The sequence below is a fragment of the Pleurodeles waltl genome, chromosome 7 (assembly GCF_031143425.1).
Source record: "Pleurodeles waltl isolate 20211129_DDA chromosome 7, aPleWal1.hap1.20221129, whole genome shotgun sequence".
In the NCBI taxonomy this organism is placed as follows: Eukaryota; Metazoa; Chordata; class Amphibia; order Caudata; family Salamandridae; genus Pleurodeles; species Pleurodeles waltl.
Genome location: NC_090446.1, coordinates 785,478,538 through 785,502,379, shown reverse-complemented (window position 1 = coordinate 785,502,379; position 23,842 = coordinate 785,478,538). Strand labels below are relative to the sequence as shown.

At 42.3% G+C, this 23,842-nt stretch overlaps 1 protein-coding gene across 1 annotated transcript in view; it reads left to right on the top strand.

Moving 5' to 3' along the window:
• HBEGF (heparin binding EGF like growth factor) overlaps positions 1–17,121 on the top strand; it is a 57,400-nt gene extending 40,279 nt beyond the window's left edge. The window contains exons 5-6 of the mRNA XM_069199310.1: positions 1,592–1,687; positions 15,993–17,121. Coding sequence (XP_069055411.1) covers positions 1,592–1,682 — 91 coding nt within the window. The 3' untranslated portion in view covers positions 1,683–1,687; positions 15,993–17,121. The remainder of the gene's footprint in view (positions 1–1,591; positions 1,688–15,992) is intronic.
• Positions 17,122–23,842: the final 6,721 nt, after the last annotated feature.

Below are 23,842 nucleotides of genomic sequence, written 5' to 3'. Positions count from 1 at the left end.
TGCATTGGCTATCACAGGACCAAGCAAATTGATTGGCTGGAGATATTTGGCAGCCACCATTTCAGAACTCGGTCACTGTGTCCTGATAGTCAAAAAATAGTAAGCTGTATGGGGGAAGGGAAATGGTACCCTATAGCTATGGGGGGGGCGTATCTTGAGGGTCCAAAAAATATTTTTAAAACGTTTGTCATCCATTGGTACTTACGGGGGTCATCAGTTATGTCATTGTACATGTCATGAGTGATGTAATATGTGAGGTCATAAGCAGTGCATGGCGCAGGCCCAAGTTATGAGTAGTTTGCTGAGCTATAGCGGGTGCATTTCATTCATTTTTCAGATTTGAAATGTTATGACTTGCATTGTCAACCAACTATAAAGTCACTTTAACCTATGATTTTTTTCACTGAATTTCTATATTTGTTTTTTAAACATAATTTAAGGTGCTATTTGTATATCTTCTACAACGTCAATTTAACCTTTGTTTTTAGTGAAAACATATGTATTCCCTAAAAATAAAGTTGAAAGTGAATTAAGGTTGGCTAATAGGTTGATAGTGGTTACACAACAAAACACTAAAAAGCAACACAATTCAAAGGTCATCCTTAACTTTCTTTCAACTTTAATTCACCTAGGGACTTTAATTTTGACTTGTTTGCTTCTTTGTGTTGGTATGTCATGGTGGGTGTGTTGGCATATGATGGTCTCTGTAGACATGGTGGAGGATATGGCCCTGATGTGCTTTGTGTGTGCTCTCCAGTAACTCAGCCTGAACGTACTGCTCACGACCTCACACGTCACAGATGACACCACAAAGTATATCACTGGTAACCTCATGTAACACCTCACCACTTTTTTTCAGTGGTGCCCGGTTCATAGGCAACATACCCAACTGTTTTTGTCACATATTACTGCCATCTTTGCAGTTGGGTGTAAATTGAGCCTGTGTATTCCTTTGCCTTTCATGAATGCTATAGTAAATGGTCAATATTCTGTGTGTCAGCCACTTTAAGGATTTTTTTCCAGCAGCCATCTTTAGGTCACAGTTTCTGCACACATTTGGTGTTTGCATTTATACACTTAATTGTTACCTTGGTGTCCAAAAACACTACTGATACTTAGGAGGCTTGTGAGGTTTAAACTTGTGCCAGGAAATCTATTAATGTCGTAGATTGTGGTCTGCAATTTTTTGGAGTTAAGTGGATTTCCAAATAAGAAGTCAACCTAAAATACATTAGACTAAAATGTACTTGTCTAGATTTACTTTTGTTTCGTAAATGAACTCCAAAATGTTTAGCTGAACATACATGTTTTCTTTTGACTTGTGCTGGGTCAGTATTCTTCTTGTGCTGATTCAGTGATAAATTAGAAATTAACTTAACGCTTACAATTGTTATAAAAGTATATTTAGCAATGTGTCTACATTCTGAAGTACTATGTAAATTTCTAACACCGTAACCCAAAACGGTTGTGATTGCAAAGGCAGTGCTCCATGATTATGGCAATTCATTTATAAAAAAAAATCCTCTTATAAGGCCTTTAGTGGCAAATAACGTTTGTAATTACCTTTATTTTCCAAATGTTTGGATTTCAGGTACCACAAAAGAGGAGGGTATGATGTGGAAAATTCTGAAAAAATGAAAGCGGGCATTGCTGCTGGTAATTTATGCAGTCGGTCAGCTTGACAAAGGTACTTTTCTTTTTTGTTTAAATGTGCTCAGTGAAAGATGTGTTGTATTAAAGTGACTATCAGGACTGAAAAGAGTTAGATATTGGCATGTCTAAGTACTTTTGTTACCTGAAAAATGTTCTGTAAACTGTATATACACCCTTGGAGCTGTTAACTCAGAGTACACAAGTACAGCGATTATGAAGACCAGGATTATTGCTATTTTAGGAATAGATGTGTTTACAGCAGTCCCCTGAATTTAAACTTCTTGGTCTAATGCCAAAATGAGAGCGCTGTGCATGTCATAACAACGCTGCAGGCACAGAAAAAAGGTTTTCCCTTGGGTCTTGGTAATCTTTATTCTGGGTTTCATTGCCTCCACAACCACATTTACAGTGCATTTGCCATTGATCAAGGAATTGACTCATCCACTCCCTCCTTCTGCTCATTAACTTGTAGATGGAATAAAGATGACAGGGCTCTTTCAATTCCTAATTCCTAACAAGAAACTTACAAAATAATGAAACAAAGGGAACCTCCACCTGAGAATATTTTTTCTTAGTTGCCTAGTGTCCTTAAGGAAGACCCTTGCCGTCTTTGGAGTGGAAGGGCCCCAGATAAAGGCTGAAATGGGACATCTCTGTAAATGTGTTCATCATTACCACTATTATTGAATAATGTTTATAAGTAGGAATAGCAAGGATAACATTGATAGAAATCACTCTGCAACGTCTTTCTGCAGTGTAACATATAACAACATGTTTATAGGTGGATCACACCTTCAGTTCCAAGGTAGCCTCTAGATGGTAAAAGGCTGCAGAAAACCACCTGAATGTTTGAGATTGAACACGAGTAACTAGAACAAGTAACATCTATCTTAAAAGAAGGCCCCAAGTAACACTTCTGAATCCATTCATTGGTACTTGCAGTACCTTGATGTCCAACAGCAGGTGCAGTTAAGTTAGGATATTAATGTAGGGTTACTGATGGCACTCCTCATATACTTCTAAAGAATGAGGGTGCAAGGTAATTAGCATGATTGCACATGGTGAAGTTGCAGATTACCATAGTCTGTTTGACATCCACGTTGAATATGGCTCCTACCAAAAGTTAGTGCCACTCAGTTGATGTTATTTTCATAAATGATTGTTCTTTTTTAATGAACAAAGAGTTCATCTCATATTGGTTAGGAATAGAGATAAAAGAAAGCAAGGTACAAAGCTGTCACCCTTTTACATTTGTATCATATAGCTTTAATTGTTCATCTGAACCACCAGTCTTTGACGGATAGAAGAAGAGGATCAGGAAATCCCAATATAGGGTCTGTCAGAAAAGCTTTTCTTTTTCTTAAAAGAACAAAAGCCAGATCTTTGTGTTGATAGCAGTTTTAACCCAATTGCAGATTTTTTGTTTGAGAGATTTGCTGAAAAGGAGTTTCTGTCGGATACTTCTACCCGCAGATTCCTTACTTTTTAGAATATCCCCAGGTGCCTTGCTAGACTGGATCTAGATTTTAACTGCTTTGCTTCTGCACACCCACAGGTGGTGTCATGCGGCTTCCAGTTGGCTTCATTCCTCTCTGGCGGTGTTGATGGAGCCACATGCAAGAACCTTCCCTGCGCTCCGATGTCAGTTACTTTTTTCTGCACCTTCTTACAAAGATCGAGAGCTTGTCCCCAACTTTTACCTCATCAGTTCACAAGTATTTTCTCAAAATTCAATTTTTTTCCAGTGTGCAAGGGAATCATGTCCCCTCCAAAACCTACAGGTGTTAGGCCTTGCATGGGCTGTGGCAAACAAATGTCTGTGACAGACCCCCATGAGGCGTGCTTCTGGTTCTGGGCGAGGGGCACAACTACAAGTCCTACAGGGAGTGTGCCCTTGTGAACCCAAAGGCAATTCAAGAACATGAAGTGAAGCTCTAAGTCGCCAAACACGGGAAGAAGTCACAGAAGTCATGCTCACGCTTAAAGTGGAGGGCACAGACCGGTTCCCGCTCTCAGTCGTTTGGCACAGGTCTTCCTGTAAGTTAAAGCAGAAACACAAGTAAGTTAAATGGGATTTGTCCCGATCGCTCCACTGTCAGCCAGAGAGAGTGTCTCATGGATGTCAGGGTGCCGCTCAGTCGTGTTCTGGGTCCCCTACCCAGGAGCATATTCTGCAGCTGATCCTTATAATCCCTGAGATTCTAGGGCCACCGGCATTGTCGCAACAGATTGAGGCATTTAAAGAGAAGATGTTATGCATCTTTAAAACTCTTCCTGCTCCCTCTGGCACCCCTCCAGGTCCCCAAGGATCCGCAGAGGCCTCCATTCAGGTTACTGCAGGCAGGTCAGTCCACCCTCTGTGCAGTCTGTGCCTCCTGGCTGTGCCTCTGGGTCTCCTCTGGCACTTGAACTGACTTCCAATACAGAATCTAAATCAACACTAGTCTCTCTGACATTGAAGTCAGCCCCAAAACTGCTGGTGCTGGAGAACAAACCCACCCCAAAAGTTCTTTTTGACTCCAAGCCAAAGTTCTCTTCACCACAATACAAGCACCCATTGGTGACATCAAAACAGACTGAGGGCTTTAGAGAGGCCATCTTTTGATTATTTGGGACTGTTCCAGCTCCCTCTGGCTCAACTTTGGACCCCAACGATATGAAGAGGGCTCTATTCGGGTTACCGCTGACTGGTCCACCCTCGGTGCTATCTGTGCCTCCTAACACCGCCTCCGGTTCCTCTTTGAGATCAGAGCTGACTTCCAATCCAGACCACAATCTATACCAGTCAGTACTTTGATATCAACACCAGTTCTGTAGCCACTAGTGTAGGAAGAAGATATTATCCCAACTTCAAGTGACTTCATCGCTGCCCGACTGCAGTAACATCCCAAAGTCATACCAAGCACCATGCCCCAATCCAGTAAGATACTGACTGTACCAAGGCTTTGCCACAGAGCCACATCCCAACTTTTCAGTTCTGACTCAGTCAACCAGCCTTTGGAGATGACCATGGAGATTAACTGGATTTTCCCCCCCTCATTATGATAATGATATTTTATACATATAGACTTGCATAAGTCCAGTGGGTTGGACACCTCCCAGGACAATGGGTTGTGTTCTGCCCCTGTTCCATCAACCAATGAGAGTGCCTCTTGTGCTGGGGTAATGAGATGGGCAGCAGATATACTGTATTTACAACTGCCACCTACCAAAGCCAAAACGAATGTACTGACAGACGTATTGCTACCTGGGCAAAGTTTATGCAAACCCTTTATGCATTTAATGAAGCCCCATGATTAACAGTCTTATTGGCAGCAGGGCTCAGCCTTGTTCATGGACACCAGTGAACAGGCAGGGGTTACAAGGCATTACAGGTCCGTGCTAGGTTACTGACTTTTTGACACAGCCCCCGTGTAACAGAAAGTTTGGTGGTTCAGGATTCCATTAATGGGGTGGACTTCAACTCATTCCCTATGACTCTCAGAGGTAGAGAGTCACAATAAATCAAGGCATTCGGGAAGCAAATGTTTTTCTTGGCCAGTCTAGATCTCTAACAGCTAATGCTAGCTGTTTGCTGGAGAGATACCTGCATGCTTTATGAGACATGGTTGGTGAGAACATGCCAGCAGTCTCCGAAGAATTTTAGGGCGATCCGGATTCAAATCATTCAGTATGGTGATGTTGTTGCTAAGTATATCATTCTCCTGGACAGTACTGACTTTATAGGCAGAACAGTTGGTAACAGCTTTGTGCTTCAGAGGCACGCTTGTATGAGATCCACTGGCTTTTCAAGTGATGTGAAAGCCACTTTAATGGACATGCCTTTTGATGGATCTGACCTGTTTGGTGAGAAGGGCGATTTAGTGTTGAAACGCTTCAAAGAATGACGGTCATGGTGCATTGCTTAGGTCCTTCCATCCTGACAAGACCGTGTACTCAACAGTTTTTCTATTTTGAGGCTACTCCAGGGGGTTGGTGTACCAGCAATGCTAAGGCCCACCGCACCCCAGCAAGCACTACAGTCCTTTCAGGAATCTAGCAAACAATGCCCAAGCCTTCGGTGTGAGCACACTTCCCAGTCCCCTGCGGCAACAGCTTCCAAGCCGCTTTAGTTTGCCCTTAGTGGCACACAACTTCTCTGTGGGAGGTAGAATGAGACATTTCCTTCAAGGATGGCAAAAGATAACACTTGGTCGGTCCTTCAGATCGGTCATAGAGGCTTTGCCCTAACATTTCTTTTAGATGAATAGCACTTCCTGCCCACATCAGATCATCTTTCAGAAAAACACCCATCCATCTTGCTCCAAGATGTACAGGCACTGTGGCCAAAGGAGACATAAAGAGGGTTTGGACCCCAGAAATAGAGACTGGTGGTTAATCCTACTATTTCTTCATGCTGATGAAGGATGAAGGGTTCTGTCCCACTTTAGATCTCCACCTTCTGAACATGGAATGACAATTTTAAGATGCTTGTGCTGGCCATGGTTCTCTCTTCCCTGGCTCTAGGAGCTGGATGGTGGCTTTGGATCTGCGAGATGCCTACTATTGTGTACCCATCCTGCACTCCCACAGATGCCACTTGAAGGTCAAAGTGGGCAGGAGCATTTTCAATTTGCCTTGTTCCCCTTAAGGCTCACCAGTGCCCTTCAGGTATTCATGAAAGTGATGGTGGTGGTTACATCACATTTATGAAGGCTGAGGATTCCAGTGTTCCCCCACCCCATAACTGGCTGTTGAAGGCAGGCTCGCAGGTCAGCCGTGGACCACCTCCAGATAACAAAAAACCTCCTGACATCACTGGGGTTCACTATCAACATGCCAAAGCTACACTTGATTCCTTTGCAGAGGCTCCCTTTTATTGAAGCCATCCTCAGTATTGTGCAGTTATGGTCCTTCTCTACATCACAAGAAGTCCAAGACATTTGGGCTATTATCCTCATGTTTCAGCTTCAGCCCTGTGTCTCTATGAAAGTGGGTCCGAGGTTTCTGGACCTATTGACATCCTACATCTTGCTCATTGACTATGCCAGGTAGCATATGCTGGCTCTGCAGTTGAAACTGAAGTCTCAGTGGGCCCAGCACAAGGAGAACCTGTTGGATTTCCAGGTTTCGAAGGAGACTGCAGAAGACAGCAGTGGTGGCTCAGGATCAGTTGGATCAGCAGCAGACCCCTCACCCAGCCCCAAACCAGGGCTGATGGTGATGACTGAAGCAGCACTATGGGGATCGGGAGGTGATCTGGGAGAGGTGGAGCTCAGAGGACACTGGTCCCTGGCGAAGACCCTTCTACGCATCAACCTGTTGGAGTTGCGGGTCATTTGCCTGGAATTGAAAACCTTATTATCAATCTAGCAAAGGGAAGCTGGTAGGTTGTAGATTAAGGTTTTCATGGACAACACCCTGCCATGTAGCACTGCAGCAAGGAGGGCGAGGTATGGTCCTTTGTCTTGTGCCAGGAGGCACTTGGTCTCTGGAGCTGGCTGGAGCGTCAGTGCATTTCTTGGTTGTGATCCATTTGGCAAGGTCTTTGAATGCAAGGGTGGACAAACTCAGCCAGCAGCCTCTGGCTGATCACAAGTGGTGATTACACCCAGTGGCACAGCGTATTTTCCAGTAATGAGGAGAACGCTGGATAAATCTTTTTGCCACTGCTGAGACCATGAAATGTCAAAACCTTTGAATACTGGAGTTTGCATGAAAGCTGTCTCTCAGAGACGCATTGCCGATTGAGTGCAGCAAGGCACTCCTGTAAGCCTTTTTGTAAGTTTTTCTAGTGGCTCCCTACTGGGCAAGTAGAGTGTGTTATCTGGAACTCACGGGCAAGAGGATCTCCTGCCACATAAGCAGGGCAGGGTCTTCACCTGAACCTACAACAATCTGCACCTCTGTGAATGTTGATTGAGCGGCAGCAGTTGTCTTCATTTGATGTTCTTTTTAGAAGTTGTGGATGTCATCCTGGTTGCCAGGCATCCTCCTATAAAGTCGGTCTACACTAGGCCTGGGACACGTTTGTAGCCTAGTGTGATGCTCACAATACGCTCCAGTTACAGGCAATATTATTGGATTCCTTTTTGTTTGTTTTATCTCTGGTCCATCGAGTACATGTTTTGGACAAAGTAAAAGGCATCTATATCTGTTTTTTACGTTTACTAAGCCACCCTTCCTTGTTCATATCCCCTGTTGTTCAAATCCCCTGTTGTAATGAGGATTCTAAAGATTTTGACTCATTTGTTTTCTACAAAATGCTTTGTGATGCCACAGTAGGTTCTAATTTGGTGGCCACTAGGTCTCCTATCTCCGAAGACCTTGTTCTCAGTTGCTGTAACATCAGCTCGCCATGTGAGCGAACACCAAGATCTGAGGGTCAAGCCGCCTTACACCACTTTCTTCCAATCGATGGACCAGAGCCAGTTTTTGCCAAAAGTCATGAGTGCCTTTGACATTGGGCAATTCATCACTCTCCCAGCGTCATTTGCTCTGCCTCACCGCTTGAAAGAGAAGAAGAGATTCCGTCACTGGATCCCAGAAGAGCTTTAATCTTTCGCATTTTTCACCCCAAAGACCCTCTGGTGCATGACCAGCTCTTTGTGGGATTCTCTGGGGCAAAGCAGGGAAAAGTTACTACAGACAAGGACCTTGTCAAGGTGGACAGTCCTCTGCCTTAGACCCTCTATGCTTGACCAAGAAAGCAGCTTTCAGAAGTACTGAGTGCTCTTTCCACCGGGCCCAAAGCTGCTTCCACTGCAGCGGCATGCCTAGTTCCTGTCTTTGACATCTGTCAGACTACAACATGGGCATCAGTACATGTGTTCACGAAGCACTACTGCCTTGACTGCCAGGTTAGATGGGATGGCCATTTCCCCTGCCTGGTGTTTTGGCCTGAGCCATTCCACAGACCCACCACCTTGGTAAGTAGTGCTTTGGTATCTGTCCTAAAGATGAGGAATCTGCGGTCAGAAATACCCATCAGAAGAACAAGTTACTTACCTTTGGCAACAATCTTTCCGGTAGATACACTATCTAACTGCAGATTCCTCACATCTACACTTCTGTGGAATGGTATCTTCTATCATATAGAAGAGTCACCACGTTGCATGGTCTTATTTCACCTAGAAAGATCCCAAGTTACATATATGCATACTGGTAACTCTGATTGTGTGCTCCGCATCCAAGGGTGTGGACTGAGTCAAGAACAAAATTGACGTCAGCACACAGAGGTGGAACTTAAATGTAGTTTTATTGTCATGCCAGGGGTGTAGCAAGGTCTATTCGGAGCAGCACGTCACCACCAGCTGGTGTGTGAGAGCAATGCTGTTAAAATCTTCCAGACCCAGTCTGGCACCTGGGTTTTTTCTAAAGTTTAGGAATCTTAAGCTAGATGGAGTAACCACCAGAAAGAGATTTACCAAAGGTAAGGAGCTTGTTCTTCTATGTGATGGTTAATTTGGTTAGCTCACTTTTCAACAAGGGCCAGTTGTGGGCCCTAAAATTGCCATTTTACACTTCGTCAATTAGAATTTGACATAAAGGCTTAATTATTTTCCTGGCATAAGCAATTGCAGCTGGCTTAATCTTCATCCAAGTTTGTTATGAAAAATAAAAAATTCTAATTGTCTTGTAAAAGTGCATTTTGGAAAAGGGTATGGCCAGATTGCAAAAATGCCTTTAAAGTATCTTTAATTTGTTAGCAAGATTTGAGTTTGTCCAGTTTTCTGTTCCCATATCATTCTATGCCTCACAATTAAGTTTGAAAGGTTTTCTCTATGTGGGTGAACACACTTGGGCTGCAAACCTGAGTATGTTTTTTGTTGAAGACTATGCGTTTGTTAAACTGCTTAAAGTTTGGTTCCAAAATTTGGAAAATCGAAATCCCAAGCTACTTGAACTTTCTTTCTTTAGCAAGAGGTTTGATAGTTTAAGTTGCTTTCAGTTCTTGCAGACTATTCTTTAGTTTTGGTGTAATTTATTTTAGGTTTATTTGGGGCGCACTGCTGAGGCATCACACACTCTGGAGCCTTGGATCTGGTGCCTCATCTACAGATTGCAAGGTTCTAGGTTTGGGGTTGTTAGTGTGCAAGGACAAATCTTCACAAAATGTTGTGACGGGATGGGATGAACAGTTTTCAGAGGAGGGAGTATAGACTTGTGGAGGATTGTAGAAGGAGAGTGTGGTTGTCATGTCATAAATGGATGAGTGAGTTTGAGAGGGGAGGAGTGGAAAAATGAGCATTTGAAGGAATTTCCACAGAGAACGAGGCAAAGAATAATGGGTAAGAGGCCCATGTGGAACAATAGAATAACAGAGGGACAATAGTTGTAGGTGGCTAGCGGGATATTATGAGGCACAGGCAAGAGGAAATTTAGCCTATAGGAGTGATTATTCAGAGAGGTGGTGCACTGAGTGTAATGGTTGTGTAGGAAAGCTGGGTCGGAGATGGAGTGGAGATACATTGAGGACAACTGATGGGTTTTTGAGTGTAAGAAAGGATAGATGTTTGATTCAAGGTGAGGGGGAGAAATTGTGATGAGAGCAGGGGCCAGTGACACATGTATGGATGGATCATTTGTAGTTCATCTATGAGAGTAAATTAAATACACAATGGTTGTATATCTTTGCTTAGTTTGCAGAGAATTGGAAATTGATTAGTTAATGGAAATGTAATCATTCTTTCTACCTTTTCCCAGGTAGTTTAGGATGCTGCATTGCTGTCTTTCGCTAGTGACCCTAATGGGACATGGAGTCCATCATTATAGAAACTCATGTTCCAAATGCAAGCATCAAGATGAACTTACACCTTATCAGATGCATAAGACATCAGATCAAAAACATGCCAACATCATAACATCTGCCATGTAGTTTTCAACACAGTATACAAGGTGAGGACTAAGGCAGCAGCAACAATCAAACCAATGGTTGTATTACCTCCCCACCAATTTACTAGACATTCATCAGTTTGTAAGCAATTTACTAGAAGTATGTGAAGTGTTTCTCCACTGGTAATGCCATTAATGTTTGGTGGCAATAGCATCCCAATTCAAGGCAGATGTGTGTAAACTAGGCTGATTCTTCTGTTTTACTAAATATCTTGGGCATGATTTAAAGGAGAAAGGGAACAAAGAATCACCTGTGAACGAGGCATATACATTGTATATACATTAGCAGAAGAAGTGAAGAACCATAGGTTTATCTATCAGGAACTTGTTAGGATGAAAGCCTAGTATGGAAGTGACATCATGCCGGCTGTAAAGTTCAAGTACAGTTCACTTCATTATTAAACTAGAGTTCAAGCTGGAACTGTTTTAGCTGTTGGTCAAGGAAGAGTGCAAACAACATCACATTTCAGGTGCACAATTTCAGAGGCGAAACGCTTAGGAGACTTGACATGATTCTTTAGGTTTTTACATCTTGCTTCACTGAGCTGTACTCGATCACTCCCGAAAAGACTATTTATGACAGACATACATAGCAATAACAGAGTTAGGTTGTAGTTCATTAATAGAGACTGAAGCACTTAAAGTGTAAACTTCTCCATCTGGTTTTCTTAGGTTTACCTCCGTTTGTGTACTGTGTTTGCTAAAGTGAGGACTTAGAGGACATTGATACTGCTCTTCACCATTGCACTCACTCTGCATCTGAAAACATGATGTACATTTGTCCCCCAGCAGATGTCCTAGTTCAGTTGTAAAGTAAATTTTTGACTTCTTTAGTGGAAAGGAAACATTGAAAAATCTTAATTTCTGTTCTCTGGATAACTGGCAGAAATAAACCAGTTCTGCTGCATTTCCCCTTCCCTCTAGTGAGTGTCACATCGAGAATATCTATATTTAGACTATATTATTTCAATCTTACTAAAATTATGACATAAAAGTATGACCGACAATAAGTAAACCTTATAATAGAATTTTACACACTTGAAAAATCAACGCATTGCACAAGGTCCACCCACAGGTGAATTAATTTAACCTGTTTTTGAAGTATGCTTCTTTAAAGAGGCTATGCTCCATGTGGAGGCTTTGGTGGACATGATGAAGGTGATCAAACACCCAGGGTTTCATAAAGCTCTTCTTATATGCACCTATGAGTCAATGCCTGTGACAGTTCAGGATACCTAAATGCTGAGTTGGCAAAAGTTAAATCTCTGACAATTATTTAACCAGATAAGTTGGAGGAGTTATTTTTGTCTATGGTGATTTGTTGTTTCATTATTGCTAAGATAGTATGATTCCCATACCTTCTGCTTAAATCGGAGAATGAGCTGTATATGATGAATGTTGGTTTGAATTGGGAATACAATGCAGATGGGGTGAAAATGAGTAGAGCATCTTAATTATGTGTATTTGTGGTTTGGGTTGGGGAGGGCCTATATTGCTACTTTTTTATCAGGATATCAGCTGCTTCTTCACCTCAGGATGAAATTAGGCAAGAGGGAAGCTCTTTTTTATGATTCTACTTATTTCATTTATAATTGTGTGACTAATTTAAACCTTCATGAAAATATTGAAAAAAACTAATTTAAATCAGAAGCTACCTAGTGTTCATACCAGATGTATAGGTGAAACGTGAAAACCTGTAGCGTGAATGCACTAATCAGTGATCTTCCTGTGTTATCTCTGTTCCAGCTGATGTATCTGTGGGTCAGTGTATAATGTTTAATATTAACTGCAAGGCTACAAACTTTGAAGTTTGGTAGCATTATTTCAGGTGGCAGACATTTGCAACATCATAGCTGCTCTCTCTTTGAGATTTGAAAGGGGGGGCATTCATAGAAGTATGTCATGTTGGGCTCCTTATATAATGGATGAGAAATTATTTTAATAGTAAACATTTTTTTACCATTACTCAAATTCTGTAGCACAATTCTGTAGGAGCCCTGGTTAATCTATTGCTACCAACATGTCAGGGATCTAATCGTCCTGCCGACCGCACAACCTATTTGTTCACAAAGGAAGCAATGTTCCTTTGGGAAGAAATGGTACCTGAGATTTAGAATTAAGTTGAGGCATAAATCAGATGATTTACCTTAGCTACAAAGTTGAAAGGTGGCTCTGTTATTCATAAATCCTTGTCCCGCACCATAAGTAAGCAACACTCCATGGAGCTTCTGACATGCCACTTCCCACTCTCTTCAAACCAGACCACCACATTCCACCTCATTAACTGGCCTCCATGGTAGAACAAGTACTTCACTGATTAATTTTTAGATCTTCTTGCAGCCCCCAGAGTCTGAAATGCTCCTCCCCGTGAATGACTTCAACCTCTCAGACAACACAAGCTCAAAATAAAACAAGAGACCTCATCCTCAACCTTATAGGCACCCTCAATGTGGTACAGCACATCATCCAGCCAAGACACTCCAGAGGCCACGTGCTCAACCTGGTCTTCTCAACATCACCAACCATCCAGTGCAAACCACCCCTACCAACCACATTGCCATCCCTGTCTCCCTCCTCAGTGTCCTACCAACAAACAAGTCAACCCAGAAGAGAAGACCAAGCCTTGAAATCCTTCTTCGACAACCTAATGCGTGAACTCATCTCTTTCCCTACCAACTCCATGCCAGATGCTAGCACCCTTCTAAGCTATTTAACACTTTTTTGGGACAAGTTATGATAACATCCATGCACCAACCAAAACAAGCTAGTGCATGTCAAAACCTTCAACATATGATATTCTAACGACCTCGCTGACAGTAAATGCTCCATGCGCATATAGGAAAGAAAATGGAAGGAAATATAAACTTCTGTTGATTTGATATTAAAGTCCCTCTGTGCAACTCATAGACAGCTTATCACATTATCTAAAGCAAAGTACTGTACCAACATCAACAAATCTACCAATAGAAACAACGCTCAACCACCAGCTTGACCCTCCTATCCCTCAGTCCACTGACAAGTGGGTGCCATCAACCTTAATCAGAGAGAAAATGCAGAACATCAGACAGTACACTGACAAGTCCAGGCTTGTGTCTCCTTTTACAACCTACCCTTCTTTTAGAATCCCACAATGGTCATCCTTCAAAGCACTATCTTTCCCAGATCTGGCTAGCGCCTTTCACTTCCTCAAAGCTACTTGTCTTACCCTTGTCCTTAGTCAAAGCCCTCCCCAGGGAAGCACTCTCAGCCTTACTCACTATTGTCATAACTTGTGTTGCTCAAGGCATCTTCCAGGAAGCTTAAAGTCCAGCCAGGTCCTCCTGAAGAAACATAATAACATTGCCAATTACCGACCAGTCATTCACCTGCCCTGCTTCTGCAAGATCTTTGAAAAAGCAATCTTGGCCCAACTCCAAGATGACATTAGTGCCAACCGTCTCCTGTACAACCTCTAATCTGGTTTCAACTCACGCTGCAGCACAGGGACAACTACATTATACATCAAACACAATACTATCCAGACCACAAATTACGATGTCCTCCTGAGATCTCAGCTGTATTTCATATAGTCGACAAACCCACCCTTATCCTCAGCCTGAGGCCTTGAAGAGGAATCATAGGTTGTGCCCTTCACTGGTTCTCTTCCTACATTTCCAGCTGACATCAGTTTGCTCCCATGGACCGCTCCAGGTTGCAAAAGAGCCCTATCACCTTTGAAGTCTCCCAGGATTCCATACTGTCCCTTTTCTTCTTTAGCCTCTGCATTGAGGCCTTTGAGGCTGTACTCACGAACAGCAGCATCAGACTGCACCAATTTGCAATACTCAACTCTACTTAAAAGTCTTCTCCATTCTAGACATCTAATGCCTCAAACACTATGCACCTCGTCCAGACTTGAATGTCACTTGCCTACCAGAAGCACAACTCCAACGAGACAGAGCTGTTGTTGTTTGCCAAGAACAACAAGCAAAAAATGGTATAAACCCGGCTCAATAATATGAACCTAGGTGGCTTCAAAACTCAACTTTCACCAAATGCCAAAACACTCTGTTCACTATATACACCAACCTCACCATCAGAGAACACATTGTCAAAAAAACAGACAACCTAGCATTGGCTATCTCTTCTTAAAAAAGAAAAAAAAAAAAAAACTGCCTCTTCCAAAAAGCAACTTCAGAACTGTTGTTCATCCTCCTTTACTCACACATCTGCAATGTGCCTACACCGTGTTACATAGCTTCCCAGCCTCCTCATTGACGCCCGATAAGGGCATTCTACACGCTGCAGCACATGTCGTCCATTGCTGAAGAAATATGACCACAACATCCCCATCCTGATGGAGCTCAGTTTGCACCCTTTGCCAGCCTGCACCATTTTCAAAACTAGATGTACGTTTTACAAAGTCATCACAACAATCACCCTTAATTTATCTGCCAGGCAAGCCCACCATCACAGGTGGCTCTCAGTATCCCACGGCTGTGACACCATCAGACCAAATATTAATATGTTTTTTAAATTTTTTAAAAAGCAGTAGGCCTTTTCCATCCATCTATTAACACAGGGTCTTCAATCAGGACCAACCAACGCTGCTCCAATGTAGGAACGAGATGAAGATGCAGCTTTTTTAAAAACAGTATATCACAATGAACTAACAGTACACTTCTTCTCCCAGAATCTGGCTACAATCATCTATCACTCATTTACTGTATGCTTGGCTTTGATCCAGTACAGTGTTCGGCTGCCTTTTGGCACATAAATAAATCAATAAATACATACACGCATACATTAAAGACAGATTTGGTTCTTCAAATTCTTTTTCTAAACTTTTTTTTATTTTTTATTTACAGATTTGTTATTTTGCTGTTTTTGTTGTATATTGATATCCTGTTCGGAAAGGGTGGAATAGTATTATGAAAATTAAATAATAATGAACATGCTAAGAAATTACCTTACTTTCTGCAAGGAAGAAGAATGCCTGCACGGCCAAGAAATGCAGCAACAGGGTTTCTTCAGTGATTCTTTCGCTGAGATGGTTACCACTCGAGTTTTTGCCTACAAGGGAGGAAGTGTCCGTAAAAGCTGACAATAGGTGTGACAAAGAAGCATGGTACTAGGTCAAGGTTTGAAAAATAGTGCTTATATTAAAACTAATGAATGTGTTGATGGACCATTAGTTTCCTAGCACTGTTCTTTCTCTTACACATGCTCCTTATACAACACCGTCTCTTAGCTGCTCTCACCAGATTGCGCGCTCCCCAAGTAAATTATCTCAGTTTTTACTCTGGCTATGCATTGGTTGAAGCGCTGATGCTTTTTGGCTAGGTTCATGCTATACAAATTGCATAATCATACATACCTACAAGCTAAGGGCGATAGAAAACAAATGTTTTGTCGTAAAACGGAACAACTAGATTAGAAACCGTGCAGAATAGTATTTCAATTTAAACTTTTTTTTATTTTGGCAGAACATTGCAGTGAAATTCTACCTCCACAACGAACCAGAGAAGAAACTGGGACGTCTCATCATGCGTTGGACATATTTGAATATGTGATGGATGGAAGCGGTTAAACATATAAAGATTCAGTCTGTTTTCCAGACTTTGTGTTTCAGAAAATAATCAAAACTGCTTAACTAATACCTTCAAACTGGAGTACAGACCTGGGAATACAGAATGGACAACAACTGCATCGTGACAAATGCCAAAAGTCCAGCAGCTCAAGTTGATCTTAAATGTACATTTTGAAAAAAGAAACACTGACCCAATCATAATTCTCACAAAGGATTCTGGATTCTTTCTATGCATGCCGGAAAACTAACTGTGAAAGCCTAAAAATTGTTGAGTAGTGTTCCTTTATAAAGGCATCTTTAGTTGAAAATAGGATATTTAACAAAATATTGTTTTTAAACATTAGCTTTTAAATTATCATATTTATTTTTGGTATGTTGCTCTGTTAATGTTATTTATTTCTTTTTAGTGTCGTTTACTCTTCTAACATCAGTAACTTATTAATCAGTTACAAAAACATAGACCAGCACATTTGTCACATCGAGATTTCTCATGATGTTTAGTTCAAAATATATTGTGAAACCCCCTCGCCTGGGTGAAAAGACTGATTGTGACAAATGTTTTTTTGCGTATACAATCGTGTTTTTAAAATTAACTAAATATACATTCATTAAAATCACCTTAAACATCTTAATTTACAACTAAAAGAAGTGTACAGACGTATTTGCTTCGAAATTGCATTAATGGAAAAAATGCTCCTTTAGAAAACGTTGACAAATGAAGAGCTGTGTTATATTGATGGCTGAGCATACAGATTACGTTTCCATCCAAGGTTTCATTCATCACCTTTTATTGTTCAGATAGGCGAGAGTGAAAAGATATGACAGCCCAAGTGTTCTTATTCAGTTAACATCATAAGCTAGCACAATGATTCATTCAGTGAACTTTTATACAGTTTCATGTATAATAGGTGCAGACATTTGGACCTGTAACACAAATGACTAGTTGTGTTATTATGGTGCTATTTTACATTTCATTATGAAATTGTTAAAATACCGTACAACAAAGTAAAGACCTTGACAAAGCACTTTGGTTGTTTTTCCATTTTTGTTTTCCTCCTCTTGTATACTAACACAAAAAAATCATAATTTAAGTATCTGTCTTTTGCATGTAATAGAAAATGAACCACTGACGGTCCTGGAAGTGCCTAGTAATATGGCAGGTCCGGGCTGGGGAAAGAATGTTACCTTTTGGCTTCCTGGTCTGAAAAAACATTATTTGGTCCTTGTGTGTGGCGCATAGGAGAAAGTGAACTGAGTTTTGATTATTATAGGAGTTGGTTCCATTTTCTCTCTCAGTCCCATATTGCCCTCATCAATTTCCCTTCAGAAAAAACAGAAGAAAAACGTCCTGACATTGCTATAGTGGTTAAATATAAAAACCCTTAAATGTAAAGTAGAAACTGGGTTTAGGAATGCAACAGTTAAAGTGATGTGGTAGTGCCCAAGATTTTTTTATTGCTCCTTGAATTGTAATTGTACTGTACAGTATGATAAAGAGATGCGCATATGAAATAGGTAACAAGTCAACCCAGGTTGGCACATGGCTCTACATAGTGTTTGAATGGTTTCTGCTGTCATTTTGTTGTTTCTTGAATTTATATTAAACAACCAGTACAAAACTCAAAATGTTCAACAGTATTGCCGTTACCTCAATTAAAGTGAACACGGCATTACAATGAAAAAACATACTGCAGAAAGCTGAAACTGGCTGAAAAAATAATTGCTTAGAAACTGGAAAATGTCACATAAGATCAGATTCATGATTACACTGGTTGCTATATGATGGGAATACATTTTTAGTCAATCCTAGAGCATGTTGTGTCACAGATAAACAACAGCCAACTAAAAAGCAAGGGTTAACATACAGAAGAAAGCAGATTTAAAATTAACTGAAAAAAGAAAATGCTACTTACTCTTAAAACGTGTGTCCCTTTGCCACTGGGACATCTCCTTGAATGACTTAATTCCAGTTAACTCTTGGCATGTAATTAAGCTATGGGTTGTTAATGTATAACCACGGTGTCCTTAATTCATCAGGAAAATATGAATCATAAGTGAAATCCATTACTTAATTCATGAAGTCTTAAAAAATGAAGAGCAATGCCACTTATGTGTTTCACTGACTTTGTATGTAGATATGTTTGCGGCCATGTAGCCATGGATACACATACTGTGCATACGTCTGCCATCTAGTGTTCGGGTTGGACATTTACAGCTTGTTTTCCTTCAAGGAAGCCTTTTTGAGCCACGGGACCTAGTGACTCCACCTATTAGTGGTATTGTGTACAGGCATCAGCTCTATTAGGTTGTTTTCTCTCCGCTGTCGGGTTCAGAAGTGTTGGTGTGAGCTCTGGTTTGTCATTGTGTGGTGTTCTCTTGGGCCCTTGGATCTGTCCCCTCATGATTTTTACAAGACAATCCTGCTTCTCGTTGGTTTTCAACCATCGCATTCCATTCAACTCTGTGTTGGTTACTTACCTCTTGACTCCCACCGTCTGGGTTGAAAATGTTCCTATGAAGGAAAGGACTCCATTTCAATTCTGTCCTTGCCATGCCAAGTACCTGAGTCTGACCTATACAAAGTTTGCAATCTGTTTGTCTCCCAGCTCCTGTACGGTGAGCCTTGCATTCCGTAACAAAAAGACTACAGAACCCTTTCAAAAGGCCTAAGAAACATGACCAAGGCCTACTGTTCCTTCTGTGTTGCCTTTAGAGTCGCCACAACACTCACCTTGTGGTTCCTCACACTCGGGTGGCAGGGAAAGTCCTAGACTTCCTTTATGACCCCATTTATGTCCCTCAGGGCCTGGACCCTTGGGGTGATTATCATATTGAACCCCCTGCAGACACAGATCCAGACTCATACCCTGCTAAGTCTTGCTCTCCAGATGATGTCACTGCATATCATGAGGTTTCACACAGGGCTACTACATTCCACAATGTTGCAGCAAGAAGATTGATGAGTTCATTGTATAAACCATCTCCACCCAATGCTCCCTCTAATAACTCCTCATGCTAAAAGGGATCCGCAAACTTGCCATGGAGATTTTCAAGGAATCTGTCAAGGCAAGAGTTATCAGGCCTAAGGTAGGTAAAAGTATAAAGCTTCCGTAGTGATCCTTCATTCATTTGTGGCCAGTTACCCCCTGATTCGCTGGTGGTAGATACCACAAGAAAGTATGCAAACACCCAGATCACCAGTGATGCACCCCTCTCCTGATTGGGAGAGCAAGAAGATAGATGCCACAGGCAAGAGGGTGGCAGCACAGTCAGCAACTCCTGGTGAATAGCCAATTCCATCAGCTTGCTCTCCCAATATGACTGTGTGCACTGGGATCAAATGGCGGGCTTGGTGGAACATCTCCCAGAACAGTACCATAAAAAAGGCAACAGCTAATGGCAGAGGGGAAGGTTATCTCCAAAACTAACATTCGCTGTGCTTTGGATGCCGCAGATAGAGCCGCTTGCAACATTAATTCCTGCATTATCTTGAGGCACCATGCCTGGCTGAGGGTTCCTGTTTTAAACCCGAGGTACAGTAATATCTACTAAATGTATCTTTCGATGGTCAGCATCCTTTTGGCGCTCAGGTCAATGAGATGCTCAATAAAATAAAGACACATATATGGCAAAAGCTATGGGTGTCCTTCAAATGCCGCCCATTCGAGGTTCCTTTAGGCAGTCACAGTTTTGGGGCGCATCTAAGAAACCTTCTCCAGAATCCTCTTTCACCTTCACTGGGTGACAGCACCAGTTCCCCTCATGGAGTTACTACAGGGGTGGATGCCGGGGCAACAGCAACACAGGTAGAGGTAAGTTTACAGCAGAAAGGAACTACCTCCTGAAAGCCCCTTTGCATCCCTGATCACAAAACACCTGTCGGGTGAAGATTGCAGGGGTTTCTACCCCGCTGGTCAGAAATCACCTCAGACCCTGGATCTTAGATATCATACAAAGGGGTATTGTCTGGAACTCATCGACCCAGCACATCGCAAATATCTGAGATTTGTGGTAAGTGAACACCAATATCAATTCAAAGGGTGCCCTTTCGGGGTTACCACTGCACCAAAGGTCTTCACCAAATATCTGGTCATGGTGGCTGCTCTTCTCAAGAAGAGCGGCATCCATGTATTCCCTTACCTAAACGACTGGCTGATCAAGAGTGCAATGCAACAACTCTGTCTAACATACACCACAATTCACTCTGCAAAGTCTGGGTTTTACCACCAATCTGACCAAATCCCCCCTTCAAATACCTCAGATACAGCCCTTCCTTGGGGCTATTGTAGATACGCATGTGGGAAAAGATTTTCTCAGCCCAGTGGGAGTACCAGCCTTCCTAAATATGCTGCCTCTTTTTCAGGCAGATCAGCAGGTAACAGAACTGTAATGTGCCTATTAGGCATGATGACGTCTTGCATTAGTATAGTCTCTGAGGCCAGGCTCCACATGCTCCCGTTACTGGAGTGCTTAGTGGCACAGTGGTCTCAGGTGGAGGGTCTCTTAGAGGATCTAGTGTTGGTGTGGGGCCGCACACATCGCTCTTTGCAGTTTTGGAATACAAACAACCTCTTCCTGAACCCAGTTCTGCTAGAGAGCATCACAATGGATGCCTCACTTACAGTTTGGGGTGCACATCACGGTCATCTCACTGTCCAGGGTCAATGGACCACTGTCCAACAAACTACTCGCATCAATCACTTGGAGTTGCTAACCACCCAGCTTGCGCTCCATTCTCTCCAGAATGGGAACTCCACACCCAGGTCCTCCACACATATTTTCACCGTTGGGAGTCCCCACAGATAAATCTGTTCACAGTCTCAAAGCGCCAAATGCCCAAAGTCGCCAGACTAGTACTCCCTGGGAAATGCACTATAGGTGAGTTGGTCCAGAATATTTGCTTGAGCTTTTCTGCCTCTCCCACTCCTACTGTTTAGTGTCAGGACATCTGTCATGCTCATCTTAGTAGCACCAACCTTGGCATGCCAGCCATGGTACTCCACACTACTAGAATTATTTCTATTCCCTCACAAGAAGCTCCCCAACAAGCCAGATCTTCTCATACAAAACGACAGCACTCTCAGACAGCCCAACGCTCAGTAGCTCAACCATGCTATCTGGCTCCTGAAGTCGTAGAATTTGGTTACCTTAAACTGCCAGAAGAAGAATGAATGTCTAGTCTTAAAGAGGCAAGATGACCTACTACGAGAGCCTGTTATTCAGCCAAACAAAAATGCTTTGTTCAGTACTGTCTTCCCCAAACATATTGATCCACTCACAGCGTCTATTCGACATTCTGTATGCTATATGCGTCACCCATAGAAATCGGGACTTGCCGGATACATCTATTTGTTTACAACTGGTTTATGTAGCTATTTACAGGTAACATATTTCACTGTTCAGATTTCCAGTTATTAAGGCATTCATGGAAGCCTCAAAAGGGTTATTCCACCATGGATGCCCCCTGCTCCCGTTTGGAACCTTATCATCCTCACAATACTGATAGGCTTCTTTTTGAACCACTTCACTCTTGCCCGTACAATCCTTATCCTGGGAGGTGGTTTTCCTTGTAGCCATCACTTCTCTCAGAAGAGTCAGTGAAATACACTCTTACTTCTTAAGAGACGTTTTTCCAAGTACATCGAAATAGTGCTGCTCAGAACCAATCCAAAATTCCTGCCTATGGAAGTCTATAGTTTTCACCTTAATCAGACAATTGAGCTGTTTGTCTCTTTTCTACAATGAGAGACTGTAGCAGAATACGCTCTGCACATTCTATGTCAAGAGAACACTAAGGTCCTGTATTGACAGGACAAAGCCATTCCGTAAGACTCAACAGCTCTTTGTTTCTTACAGGAAGCCCCACAAAGGATGCGCTCTTTCTAAGGCAGGAGTTGCACAGTAGTTGGTCAAGCCTATACAGACTTCATATGCCAAAGCAAAATGAACCTGCCTGTCCCTCCCAGACCTCAACTCATAAGAAAGTGACTTCTATGGCCTCGTTAGATAACATACCATTAGCTGACCTCTGTAAATCAGCTGCATGGGCTACCCCTCATACCTTTACCAAGTACTACTGCGTGGATGTCCTGACCAGACAACAAGCTAGAGTTGGCTAGGCTAGGCTTTCTTATACTTTTCCAGTGCCTTGAAACATCCTCAGACTAAGTTACCACTTTTGGGAGGGCTGCTTAATAGTGTGTGCACAGCATGTGTATCTACAGCTACACATGCCACAAATGGGAAATGTTACTTATCCTGTAAGCATCTGTTTGTGGCATGTAGAGCCGTAGATTTACTTGGGCCGACCTTCCTCCCCAGTCGCCTAAAGTAGTTGCAGATACCTCCTTTCTTCTCCTACCTTTATTTTTCTGCTTTGCATGGTCATATATTTTTGTATTCTCTGTGCTTCATTTCCAAATCTTGCCCTATGTGCGGGGAAAAAACATTTTAACAATGGAGCTGATGCCCATTCACAGTATCACTAATAGGTGGTCACTAGGTCCAGTGAATCAAAAAGACTCCGTAGAAGAAAAACAAGTTGTACACAACTGAGCATAACACGAGATGGTAGAATTATGCACAGTATGTGAATCTACAGCACTATATGTCACAAACAGATGCTCACAGGGTATCATTTTTCCACATATATGTAAATAACATCAGAACAGGGACATTTATGCTGGACTAAGGGCAACCAAGCTTGTCTCCCAATGTCTGTTGATCTATGATTACCTAGTCTGCCACAACCTACTAACATCGGGAGGGTCCTTAAAGCATGTAAATCACTGTATGGTGCAGCTGCTGTAGAGCACAGAGCCTTTTTATAATCTGCTGACTGAGACTGGGTGCATCAGATCTCCACATCATTCCTCCTTTTGCTATCCACTGACTAGGCCTTAACAGATCCTTTACTTTCCTTAGGTTCCCCCAACCACGTGTATAATTAGCTGTTTTGTCAGAAGTTAACTGTAGACCTCATACCTGAGCAAAGTTCAACTGGTGTCCACAAGGACCAGCTTAGAGCATGGCAGTGTGGCAGCAAGAATCATCAGAAACTGATTGACAAGGGGTAAAGTGTGAAAGGACATTGTGAACCTTCTGTGTACATCTACAAATATCTTCAAACAGGTGGCACTGAGCTGTAAAGGATATCCAGTTCCTAGTTTTCAGACAGGCACCACAATGGCTCCTTGCTTGAACTATGACGGGGGCTCAAGGAGACCAAGACCAGACCTGCAGCACAGAAAGGAAAAAGTAATTGAAGCACAGCTGATAAAATCAGCAGGATCTTACAGAAAAGTGAATGTCGCACACAATGTGCACCTTCCAATGAGGAGAAGGGACTACAGAATAATTCCGTGAAGCTGCTGTTGGAGATGTTGAGGAATGAGTGTCTTGGAGGGCTTGATCTGTGGCTCTCCGTGGTGTATTGTTTTGGTTTTACGCAAGAATTACTATGCTGATTGAGGATTCCTTGCACATTTGCCCTACTTCTTGTGCTTGTTTTAGAATTCGAGCTTCTACACTGCAGAGTTTGAGAGAAGGTGAAATGCTAAGGCTTAAAAGCTGCTGCTGCCGACCTTGTTAACAGCGCATGTATAGTTCTAGTATGCTAGGTTCGTGTTGAAAGTTCTATGATGCTCATCACTTAGATGGGGCTTTCTTTGAGTCTACATGTCCTGGGTGTGGCTAACTCTTGGGCATCTTCCAGTGCTGCACGTTTGCACCAATTGGGAGTGTAGT